The sequence below is a fragment of the Rhinatrema bivittatum genome, chromosome 4, assembly GCF_901001135.1.
Source record: "Rhinatrema bivittatum chromosome 4, aRhiBiv1.1, whole genome shotgun sequence".
Taxonomy (NCBI): Eukaryota; Metazoa; Chordata; class Amphibia; order Gymnophiona; family Rhinatrematidae; genus Rhinatrema; species Rhinatrema bivittatum.
In genome coordinates, this window is record NC_042618.1 from 439,413,129 (window position 1) to 439,426,279 (window position 13,151).

General features: G+C 41.7%; 1 protein-coding gene across 4 annotated transcripts in view; it reads right to left on the minus strand.

Moving 5' to 3' along the window:
- NEDD1 (NEDD1 gamma-tubulin ring complex targeting factor) overlaps positions 1 to 13,151 on the minus strand; it is a 123,135-nt gene that overhangs the window by 27,801 nt on the left and 82,183 nt on the right. For all 4 annotated transcript variants that reach the window (XM_029601551.1, XM_029601555.1, XM_029601552.1 and 1 more), the window contains exon 12: positions 7,891 to 8,044. In XM_029601551.1, the coding sequence (XP_029457411.1) occupies positions 7,891 to 8,044 (154 nt within the window). The remainder of the gene's footprint in view (positions 1 to 7,890; positions 8,045 to 13,151) is intronic.

Sequence of the window (13,151 nt, forward strand, 5' to 3'; positions counted from 1 at the left end):
GCGCCTATATCTAAGAAATCTAAGCACATTTTTCTTTGTACTGCCTTTCATAATTAGGCATCTCAACCAGGTGTGCCCGCGCTGTTTAGAGGCTCAGGGAGAATTATCTTCCTCTGATTTCACTAAGCCTGGTTCTTCCCAGCAGGTTTTATGTCTGGGTAAAGACCTTTCAGGTGGGCACCTGATTTTGGAACTCCCCTTACTGGTTCTTACATAGAAACATATAGAAACATAGAAATGACAGCAGAAGACCAAACAGTCCATCCTGTCTGCCCAGCAAGCTTTAACACTTATTTCTATTTTTTTTTCATACTTTTCTGTTACTCTTGTCCCTTTAAATAACTTTTTTGGTTCTATTTCCCTTCCACCCCCACCATCGTAGATAGCAGTGCTGGAGCTGCATCTAAGTGAAGTATCTAGCTAATTGGTTTGGGGTAGTAACCGCCTTAATAAGCAAGCTACTCCCACGCTTGTTTACCCAGTCTGTGCAACGCAGTCCTTGTTGGTTGTCTGAATACAAGTCCTCTTTTCTTCATCCCCCTGCCGTTGAAGCAGTGAGCTGCGCTGGATATGTATTCTAAGTGAAGTATCAGGCTTCATTCGTGGTAGTAACCACCGTAATAAGCAAGCTACACCCATGCTTATTTGTTTTACTTAGACTATATAATTCAGACCTTGTTGGTAGTTGAATATAAATAATCTTTTCTTCATTCCCCCTGCCATTGAAGCAGAGAGCTATGCTGGATATGCACTGAAAGTGAAGTATCAGGCATTTTTGGTTTTGGGTAGTAACCGCCGTAACAAGCAAGCTACTCCCCTGCTTTTATGTGGATGCAAATCCTTTTTTTCCACATTTCCTCTTGCTGTTGAAGCATAGAGCAATGTTGGAGTTGCATTAACCGTGTGTAAGTTTATTGAATAAGGATATTAATCTGCAGGTAGTATCCGTCATTCCCGCAAGCCACCCCCATGCCTCTTCTCTTCATTCATATCCTCTAGACTTTATGGATCCACAGTATTTATCCCACGCCCCTTTGAAATCCTTCACAGTTTTGGTCTTCACCACTTCCTCCGGAAGGGCGTTCCAGGCATCCACCACCCTCTCCGTGAAGAAATACTTCCTGACATTGGTTCTGAGTCTTCCTCCCTGAAATTTCAAATCGTGACCCCTAGTTCTGCTGATTTTTTTGCAACGGAAAAGGTTTGTCGTTGTCTTTGGATCATTAAAACCTTTCAAGTATCTGAAAGTCTGTATCATATCACCCCTGCTCCTCCTTTCCTCCAGGGTGTACATATTTAGATTCTTCAATCTCTCCTCATAAGTCATTTGATGAAGGCCATCCACCTTTTTGGTCGCCCTTCTCTGGACCGCCTTCCTCCTGTCTCTGTCCCTTCAGAGATACGGTCTCCAGAACTGAGCACAGTATTCCAGGTGAGGCCTCACCACGGACCTGTACAAGGGGATAATCACTTCCCTTTTCTTACTCTATATTCCTCTCTCTATGCAGCCCAGCATTCTTCTGGCTTTAGATATCGCCTTGTCATACTGTTTCGCCGACTTCAGATCATTAGACAGTATCACCCCAAGGTCTCTCTTCTGCTCTGTGCACATCAGCCCTTCTCCCCCCATCGAATACAATTCTTTCGGATTTCCACACCCCATATGCATGACTCTGCACTTCTTGGCATTGAATCACAGCTGCCATATCATCGACCACTCTTCCAGTTTCCTTAAATCCCATCTCATTCTCTCCACTTCCGGCGTGTCCACTCTGATACAGATCTTAGTGTCATCCGCAAAAAGACAAACCTTACCTTCTATCCAGTCTGCAATGTCGCTCACAAAGATATTGAACAGGACCGGTCCCAACACCGACCCCTGCGGAACTCCACTCAATATCGCTCTCTCTTCAGAGTAAGTTCCATTTACCATCACACATTGTCTTCTGTCCTTCAACCAGTTTGCAATCCAGGCTACCACCTCGGCACTCACTCCTAAGCTTCTCATTTTATTCACCAGTCTCCTGTGCGGAACTGTATCAAAAGCTTTGCTGAAGTCCAAGTAGATGACATCGAGTGCTCTTCCTCGATCCAATTCCTTGGTTACCCAGTCAAAAAAGTCTATCAGATTTGTCTGACAGAATCTTCCCCTGGTGAATCCATGCTGCCGCTGGTCCAGCAATTCTTCCGACTGTAGATAGCTCACTATTCTTTATTTTAACAGCGATTCCATTACTTTTCCCACCACAGAGGTGAGGCTAACCGGTCTGTAGTTACCAGCCTCTTCTCTGTTTCCACTCTTGTGAAGCAGGATCACCACTGCTCTTCTCCAATCACTCGGCACCATTTCTGTTTCTAGGGATCTATTCAACAGGTCACATAGTGGACCCGCCAGCACATCTCTGAGCTCCCTCAGTATCCTGGGATGAACCTCCTCAGGCCCCCTGGCTTTGTCCACTTTCAGTTTCCCCAGCTCTTCCCATACATTCTCTACTGTAAATGGAGTTACATCTACTCTATTGCCCTCTAATTTCTTGTTAACTAGCGACGGTCCTTCTCCAGGGTCTTTAGTGAACACAGAACTGAAGTATTCATTTAATATTTCTGCTATGTCTTCGTCTCTCTCCACACATTGATCCTTTTCACCTTTTAATTTCACTATACCACTTTGAACTTTTCTCCTTTCCCTGATGTATCTGATGTATTCTTCAGCAGGGGAAGGCTGTTGAGTGAGTATGCCTCAGATATCTCCTGGTCTGGATACTTCTACATTCTCGTCGGTAGAATTTTACCAGGGATTGCAATCCAGGCACAGCCCTCAGTCCCTTCCAATGCTCCCAGGGCAGAGTCGCAGGTACAAACCTTGCCTGGACCTACTGGTAAGTGCCAGAGTACTCCTAGAGCAGAAGCAAGACTATCCGATAGAGATCCAGATGGCACAGATGAAGACGCCGACCCTGACTCTTGAGGATGGTGAAATTCCTCCAGGATTAGAACAGTATAGGACTATGCTATGGGTTCTTCCATAGAGATAAACTGCCGGCCCTGATTTCCCAGACCTTGAAAATGCTGGGAGTACCTGGAGCAGATTCCATGTCCGAGCCAAAGAAGAATCTCATTTTGGTTTTTCTGCGTAAAACCTTCTTTTTTCCCTGTGATGAGGCAATTCAAGAATTGATTGATCTTGAGTGGGGCACCCCAGAGGCTAATTTCAAATGAGGTCGGGTTTTGGAAGGCCTGTACCCTCTGGATCCAGTGGTGAGCGCGTTTAAGTTTTCCAAAGGTGGATGCACTTGTATGTGCAGTCTCCAAGCGTAATACTATCCCCGTGGAGGGAGAAGTGGCCTTGAAGAATGTACAGGATAGAAGATTGAAACTATCCTTAAGCAGGTATCTGAAGCAGTGAAAATGTATTTATTTATTTAGAGCTTTTCTATACCGGCATTCATGATACAATCATATCATGCCGGTTTACAGGTAACAGGGGGTGCGATAACCTTGAACATTTAACAAGTGTTGAGGAAACAAAAGTTACAATAAAACAGGGTTGCAAGAACTGGGGGAGGAAGGAGACAAGAGTAAGAGTAACTTTAAAGTAGAAGTTATTTACATTGTGCTGAAAGGTCTCTTAATAGTTGCAAATAGCTTCTTGTTGTTCCCTGGTGGCTTGCTTGTTTGCTTCTCTCTCAAGAGGTTGATGACTCTGGGGTGAATTCCAGGACAGTTATGGATCCAGCAGTCACCTTCTTGGCAGATGCAGGCTGTGATTTGGTCCACACCTCAGTCAGAGAAGTGGCTTTGGTAATAGCGGCCAGGTGTCAGTTATGGCTGAGAAATTGATCGGCCGATGTGACCTCCATGGCTAACCTCACAAAATTGCCCTTTAAAGGCTCGCTCTTGTTTGGGAGCAAGGTGGTGAAACTGGCCAGGAAGTGGAGTGAATCACCAGTTCCTTGATTACTGAAGGATAAGAAGCAGACACCACGCTCCTTTAGCATGAAGTCGTGCTAGGGAATCCAAGCTTTTTCGACCCTACAGAGGAGCAACCTTTCAGAAGGCTCGACCTTTTGGTAGGTCTCAGTCCTTTCGTCCCAGACAGCCCAGAAGGGATGTGGGCTTGGTTAATGGATCCTCCCGAGCCTCCCAATGAAGGTTTGCCTGGGAGTAGGAGATAGGAAGACGCCACCTCTCTCTCTTCTATCAAGAGGTGGGTCGAGATCACATTGGATCAATGTGTCCTGCAGGTGAAACGAGAAGGATATGCACTGGAGTTTCACAATATTCCTCGGAACATGTTCATGGTCTCTCCCTGCCACTTCCCACAGAAGCAGCAGGCAATGGAGAATACATTGGCAAGGTTCCTCAGTCTGAGGGCTGTAATTCCGGTGCCCATGTCTCAAGAAAATACGGAGCGATATTCAATTTATTTCATTGTGCCCAAAAAAAGAGGGATCCTTTAGTCCCATCCTGGAACCTTAAGGGTGTCAACCGTCATCTGCGGGTGACGCCTTTTTGCATGGAGACATTGCGTTCGGTGATAATGGCCTTACAGTCGAAATTTCTGACCTCTTTGGACCTGTCCAAACCGTATCTTCACATTTCCCATTCAACTACAGCATCAACACTTTCTGCAGTTCGCAGTTCTGGGACGCCATTATCAGTTTCAGGCACTACCTTTTGGTCTAGCCACCACTCCCAGGACCTTTTCCAAAGTAATGGTGGTAGTTGCAGCAGAATTGAGAAAGGATGGGATACTAGTATACCTGTATTTGGACTGGCTGATTCGAGCCAAGTCGCTGGAGAAGAGCCACCTGGTGACCTGCAAGGCGATCTCCTTGATGCAGGAGCTTGGCTGGGTTGTGAACCTGGTCAAGAGCAGTCTTCAGCCTGCTTAGTCGTTGGAATACCTTAGTTGTTGGTATTCAGTTTGACACGAAGAAGGGCAAGGTTTTCCCTGCTGGAAGCTCATATTCAGAAGTTGATGGCACAGCTATGTCTCTTGATGAACACTCTGCGCCTGACCATATGGTCCTACCTGCAGCTACTTGGTTTAATGGCGGCAACTTTGGAAGTGGTACAGAGGGCAAGAGTGCATATGCGTCCTTCTTTAGTGCTCCCTGTTTTCTCAGTGGAACCCGCAGTTTCTGGACTTTTCAATTTGGCTCCATCTGCCAATGTAGGTCTTCTCACGACTGCAGCGGTGGCTATAGTTGGATCATCTAAAGAAGGGAATTTCCCTGGCACCACTGGACTGGGTAATATTGATGACGGATGCGAGCCTCCATGGTTGGGGAGCTCACTGTCAGGAGCTGACAGCGCAAGGGCACTGGGATGCAGAAGTGTCTCTCTGGAACATCAATCGTTTGAAAGCCAGGGTAGTCCAGCTGGCATGTTTGCAGTTCGGCGACAGGCTGCAGGGGCATGTGGTCCAGATAATGTTGAACAACGCAACGACTGTGGCTTATAAAAATCAGCAGGGAGAAACCAAGAGCCAACAAGTGTTGCAGGAGATAAACTTATGGAATGGGCCAAACTACATCTCCACATAATCTCAGCCTTGCATATAGCAGGAAGAGACAATGTAAGAGCAGACTTTCTCAGCAGGGGAAGTCTGGACCCAGGAGAATGGGTGCTATCAAACGAGGCATTTCAGCTGATTCTAGATCACTCCCATTTCTAGACATACTGGCTACTTCTCGTAATGTGAAAGTTCCACGATTCTTCAGTCACAGGAGAGTTCCAAAGTCATTGGGGATGCCTTGATGCAGCAGTGGCCGGAAGACAAGTTGCTGTACACCTTTCCTCAATGGCCCACATTGGGCAGATTAGTCCAAAGGATTGAGTGCCATAGAGGGATGGTGTTCTTGGTTGCTTCAGACTGGCCCAGGAGACAGTGGTATGCGGATCTGCAGTGGCTCCTGGCAGAAATCGCCCCTTCGGCTTCCTGTTGCAGCAGGGTTCTAGTTTTCACAAAGATCCAACTCAATTTAATCTTAAAGTATGGCCCTTAAAAGGGCTTGCTTGCTGAAATGTGGATACTCTGCAGCAGTGATTTCCACCTTGCTAAGAGCTAGAAAATTCTTCACTTCCTTAGCCTATGTGCGGGTGTGGCGAGTGTTTGAGGCCTGGTGTGAGGATCGAGGCGACTACTTCCTTAATCCAGCAGCTGCATACCATTGATGCTGCAAAGCAGTTACCTACTCAGGTCAGGGCTCATTCCACTAGAGCTCAACCAGTGTCATGGGCAGAAGTAAAGTTGTTGTCTCCCGTCAACATTTGCCAAGCTGCGACGTGGTCCTCGTTACACACTTTTTCCAGGTACTATGGTCTGGATGTGCAAGCCCGGGTGGACACAGCCTTTGCACGTGCGGTTTTGACTGGACCACGGGCAGCCTCCTGCCCTATCCAGGAGTAGCTTGGGTACATTCCACTTGTTCTGGATTCATCTGACTGGACACTAAGAAATGAGAAATTACTACTTACCTGATAAATTTCCTTTTCTTTAGGGCAGTCAGATGAATCCAGCTTCCCTCCCTTGGCTGTCGAATGGCTCCTCCATGACTACGTGTTATAGGGATTACTAGTAAAAGTTCGTCCAGTCCCTAGACTAGTATTAATAAGTTCTTATCTGAGAACAGTGTTGCCTTTTAGCCGAGAATTGAAATGGTTCTCTGTTTTTAATCAAGTTTTTTGCTAGTCTGTCCACAGTTGCTTTTGAAGAGAATACTGGCAGGCTAATGTCACTGCAGGGGTACATACTCTGTGATGTCAGTTTCTGTCTCCATCTGCTGGTACAAGTGCATAACCTACTTGTTCTGGATTCATCTGTCATAAAGAAAAGGAACTTATGTAAGTACTAATTTTTCATTTTTCATACTGTATGTATGACCTCAAGTCTCCTTACCATTCCTGTGCCTCAAATTTAACAAAACTGAACTGGGTGGTAATGTTCATCAAGCTTTCAACTTCAAAAGTTATTATGCAAGAGTAAAATGTTTATCTGGTGTCAATTACAAAGATGACTGCACATGAGCCCAAGGTGCATTGCATCAATTCTATTAGAATAAGAAATGTCAAAAATACAAAATTATTCTTGACTGCTAGAAATATGGCTTGCCAAGCATTGAAAAAAAAAAAAGTTGTGTGATGTACTCTAGGGTATTTTCAATGGGACAAACAAATCTTATACCATAAGAAAACTAAATGGAGATCTGCATTTTCTAAATCACATTTTCATATAGATGTGCTTAAAATAAATTGGGGGAAAAAGCAGGATTTTTTGTCAGCATGAGAAGCTAAATCCATGGTTAAGACTGCAGGAGTCATGGCGGGAGGGAAAATTAATGCACACACACAATGCAAAGGATTCAATTTCTTGCTGCAAATTTTAAGTGTGGTGCTATTTGTCTAGGATCAGATAGCTTGCTTTGAATTCTGAGTATAGAAATGTTGGAGGGCACTTGATTATTTCTGGCCTTGACTTTAGCACTTTGCTTTAATATTCACCTCCTCTGATCCTCTCATACATAAAGCCAGCTAATGCTTACAGCATCAATTATGAAAAACAAAGGAGTTAGAATATTTTTACATATGCTATTTGGTTGTAGTTGCCCCTTCCTGGAACTGCATTGTCTCTCAGATAGCTTTATAAGTAGACACTGGTTTCAAAGATTTCATTTTTATCTTAATAAGGATTATAATAATTATCTAAACAAATCAGTCTATCATGATACATCAATGGTAAATGCCTGGTAACATTCCATGTCAAAAACAGCACTAAATATACCACCTGCTTGTAGTTTAACATTTTACTTAACACTCAAATACAGCATTGATAATGAATTTACCACTGACAAAAAAAACCTACAGGCTTTGCTATTGTTAACTTACTTGCCAAAGAGATGCCGTTCACCAAAGAATCACAGGTTAGCTGTGTCTGAAGTTCTCTACCTCTCTTTTCATCTGCTTCTGGGGTCTTCATTATTGATGATGGAGTGTTAACATTTCCACTGGAATCTGCACTTGATGAACTTAATTTTGCAAGCTTCCAATTTAAACATAAAAATAAGAAAAAAATACATTGTTCATACAGTTACTTGTTTGCTTATAAACTGTTGCTGGACCTGGCAATTTTTTTCCTGTTCCTTTGGGCTTCTAGCTTGGTCGGAACTAGGACTAACATCTGGCATCATGAACCATCATTCACAACTTACCCAAGGTTTGTTTTCTCCTTATCTTATATTCCCTCCAAACTTACCTAGCCCAGTCACTGCAGCAAAAGTCCTTGGCTCGGGCCCATACAGTTCTGGGTCTTTCTTCAGATATGTGAGTGAAAGAAGAAAGGCCAGAAGTGGTATTGTAAGACAGAGGAGATAAGCAATGCGTGGAGAAAAAGGTGGGAAAATAAAATTAAAAAAAAAAAAAGCAGAAACACTAAATTCTGCTCAATTTTCAGTGACTAAGGTGTTGGAGAAGGATCACCAATAGTTATCAAGGGTATTTATTTATTTATAACCCGCCTATCAAGATTCCTAGGCAAGGTGCAACATAAAAATATATGGGCATAAAACATAACAGTATGGTAGATGGTGCAGGGGAAAGTGTTTGTGCAACTAACAAAACAAAATGGACAAAGCCAGATGTTCTAGCAAGTGCTCTGAAGGACCTGTGAAGTACATCTTTGGAGACAGGTGTGCTCCCACAGGACTGGTGAAGGGCAGATGTGGTCTCTCTATATAAAAGTGTTAAGAGGAAGGAAGTTTGAAACCTCAAGCTGGTTAGCCTTATATCAGTGGTGGGAAAATTGATGTAGACTCTACCGACGGAAAGGATAGTGGTCTATCAACAAACCAGGAGATTACAGGATCAAAGATACCATGGTTTTACCACAGCCAGATAATATCAAACTGATCCCATTGATTTCTTCGACTGGGTGACTAGAGAATTAAATCAAAGACATGTGCTGAATGTGATTTACTTGGATTTCTGCAAAGCTTTGGATACTGTCTTGTATAGGCAGCTACTTATTAAACTGAGCAGCCCGGGGATGGGTCCCAAAGCGGTGGCCTGGATTAGAAACTAGTTAAATGACAGACAACAGGTAATGGTAAATGGAATTCAGTTTAAGGACAGAAGAAACCAGGTCATGGAAACCATTTCTGTGAATCCACTGACCTATTATAACTCAGGCTGCTGACACTAACCTTTACAAAGCAGATAGCGCAGCTTTTAAACCAGATGATGGGGGAAAGCCAACAGTTGCTCAGCAGCTCATGGTTCGGAATGATGCATCTTTGAAAGATACTAAGAGAACAAAGAAATTAGGGCATCCCAGTAGAAAGGTTGCAATAAATGCTAAAGTGGACCAGGTGCCTTTAAGAGCAGACAGAGAAGAAAGATTTCAAATTACCTCTATCAATTGATAAGCAGGTTGTTAATACATACAAAAAACACACTTTAAAAAAATGTCTGCATTCAAATGCTAGAAGTTTAAAAAGTAAGATGGGAGAGAGAGAGTGCATAGCACTGGATGAAGAGGTTGATATAACTGGCATCTCAGAGACCTGGTAGAAGGAGAAAAGCCAATGGGGCATCGTGATACCAGGGTACAAATTATATTGAAATGATAGGATAGATCATATGGATGAAGGCATGGTATATTAGAGGGCATTGAGATAAACAGGGATCAAAATGCAGTGCTGAATCTTTATGCATAGAAATTTAGATGAAAAGGAGAATAAAATAGCAGTGGGGGTGTATTACTATCCACCTCGCCAGAACAAACACACAGACAATGACAAGCTAAAAGAAATGACGAAAGTTAACAAAATCAGCAGTGCAGTAATAATTGATTTCAATTACCACAGTATTGACTGGGTGAATTTATTTATTTAAGAATTTTATATACAGTCATTCCAAATAGAAGATCACAAGTTTACAAAAAGCGACAGTCATATTATAGGTCAACAAAACAATTAAAACATGTTAGCTTGATGGTTTATATAGTAAAACGGAAATTATGTAGTACAAATTAATAGTCTTCATATATTAATCAGAGATTTTCTTAGGACACTTTCTATCACTCATTGTTTCTCATTCTTTCTTCTAATATTGACTATGTTTTTTAACATTGTATTTCTCTGCATATTGGTATACTGTGTTAGATAATGTGCATTTTTGCAGAGCCAGGTTTTCAGCTCTCGTTTGAATCTCTTTCTTTCTGTCAGGCATAAAGTCTCTGGAAGAGAATTCCACAGCTTGGGGCCTGCTATGGAAAACATTCAGTCTCTTATTTGCCTTAGATATGTACTTCGCGTTGTAGGCACAGTTAGCAGCCCTTTGCTTTGCAATCTTAGTGTTCGCTGTGGGGCGCACGGTTGTAGTTTCACACCTATTAAGCCGGAGGTTTTGTCATTGATGATGATAAAAATTAGTGATAGCACTTTATAATGGATTCTAGATTGTACTGGCAGTCAGTGCAGGGCTATCAGTGAGTGGGTGATGTAGTCAAACTTCCTTGCTCCTAAATAGAAGCCTTGTAGTGGTTTTAGAAGCCAGAGGATAAGCCCAGTAATAGGGAGTTGCAGTAATATTTGAGAAAATTAGTGTTTGTTATCCAGTGCAGAAGTCCCGGAATGTTAGCAATGGTTTCAACTGATGTCATATTCGCGGCCTGGCGTATCCTGTTTTAATTAATTTGTTTATGTGCTTTCATTGTGATGTTCTCATCGATCTGTATTCCTAGGTCTCGTATATATTCAAAGGGTGTAATCTGAAAACTACCCAGGACTAGGGGTGGCGGTTTAACTGTGAAGCAGTTTCTCCTTAGCCATATGATTTCAGTTGTATTTGTGTTTAGTGTTAGCTTAAGCTGTGTCAGTTCATGCTGTACTGTCTTCATGTATGTTGAGAGTGTTGATGCTGTATTTCCAATTGATTTGGCGAAAGGAATGTAGAACTGTATGTCATCAGCATATAAGAAGAAGCCGATTCCTAGTTTTGCTAGTAAACAAAGGAAGCATATAAATGTTGAAAAGTGTTGCTGATAGTGCTGAACTCTGGGGGACACCTGTATCGATAGGGAAAATGTCAGATATGTAGTTGCACAGTTTGACTTGGAAAGTCCTATCAGATAGGAAAGAAGAGAGCCATTTGAGAACATTTCTGTCTATTTCAGTTTTTCTCATCTGATGGCAAAACAGGGTATGGTCCAGAGTGTCAAAGGCTGCTTTTAAGCCTTTTAAAACCAGGATGTAAGATTCATCATTGTCAAACCCTTGTAGTACAGGGTCCATTAGAGATAGAGTTTCTGTTGAGCAATCTTTTCTGAAACCAAATTGGTTTGGGTATAAAATATCATTGTCTTCTAGGTGGTTTTCCAATTGAAATAGCACTGCTTTTTCTAGAACCTTTGGTAATAAAAGGTAAGTTGGATATTGGTCTATAACTGTCCCAATCGTCAATTCTGCCAGTTTTATTTTTTAGCATTGATTTGATCACAGCTTGTTTCTCCCTTTAAGGGACCAATCCTTCTGAAAGCGAGTGGTTGATTATGGTTGTGATTGTTGGAGTGACTACATTGTGTACTATTTTCAGGGAACTCGCTGGAATTGGGTCTAGTGGGTGGATAGCTGGCTTAATTTTGGTAATGATTTCATTTATTTCCAATTTAGTAACTATGTCGCATGTGTTCTATTTAGGCTGCACATGCTTTTCTTCAGGTTCTTTAGTCAGCAAACCAGTGGAGAACTATGTTTTTAACTTAATGATTTTATTGAACAGTGAGGTGGCATATTGATTGCAGGCATTCTTTGAGAAATTGTAGTTACTTGAGATGGATGAAGCTGGGTCCTTGATTAGGTGTTTTACAGTTTTGAAGAGTAGTTTGGAATTAAATATTACCCCGTTAATCCATTTTGCATAGTAGTCTTTTTTTGCTTTATTGATTTGTCCACAGTATTTTGCTAGGAGGGATCTGTATTTTCCTAGGGATTCTGAAAATGGGCATTTCCTCAGATTTTCTCGGAGTATGTTTGGATCATCTTAGCTCTTCGTTGTAACATGTTTCTTTTGTTTAGAGGTATTCTGTTCATTTTGGATCATTTTTACTGTAATATCAATGATGATTTTTTTCCCAGAAGTCAAAGGCTGAGGAGGCATTAGTTTGATTAAAATCAATTAGCTTTTTATTTATTTATTTTTTATTGTTTCTTCAAGTACGTCTGGTTTTATCTTTTTTCTGAAGGTGAAGGTTTGGTTATTATTAAGGTTTGTTTGCTTTGCGCTGAGGAGAGTTATGTTCGCTTTTATTAGTTGGTGATCAGACCAGGGCAATATTTTGTGTGAAGTATTGATTAGGCAGTTATTGCAGTTGGCAAATATTAGATCTAGGATATGTTCTGTTTTATAAGTAGGGTTGGTTAGAAATTGTGACCATCCCATTGTTTCGATTGTGTCTTAAAAAAAAAAAAAAAGTTTCACATGTGGTGGTTTTTGGTGTTTTATCTACATGCAGGTTAAAGTCTCCTACAATCAGTGTTGATTCAGGTGTTGGAAACGCTTTGGAGAATTATTTGATTAAAGGTGAGCATTCTTTTTGAAGTATTCCAGGGGGACAGTAGACTAATCCTATGTTTAGTTCTGGTGCTTTTAGTATTGCCACCTCGTAGGGCGAGTTAATCTGTACTTTGTAAGGTGTAAATTTAAGTTCTTTTTTTTTTTTTAAATACAGGTTATTAGTAGCCTCTCACTTTTACGTTTATATTTGGGGAAGTGAAAGACATCATAGCTGGGTTGATCAATTTGATTTAAGAGTATATTAACTTTGTCGTTCAGCCAGGTTTCAAAAATGCCAAAGATAGTCGGGTTTAATTCCTCTAACAGATCATTTATCAGTGTGATGCTAAAAAGTTAAAATTCCTAGATGAAATAAACGCTTCATGGAGCAATTGGTATAAGAATCAAAAAGAGGAGAAACTATTTTAGACCTGATCTAGTCCTTAGTGGAACACAAGATTTGGTGCAAGAGGATTTGGAGCCACTTGACAATAGTGATCACATGATCAAATTTGACTTAACTGGAGGGAACACTAAAGAAATCTACTGCGACAACATTTAACGTTTGAAAAGGTGACTAAGATAAAATGAGTTAG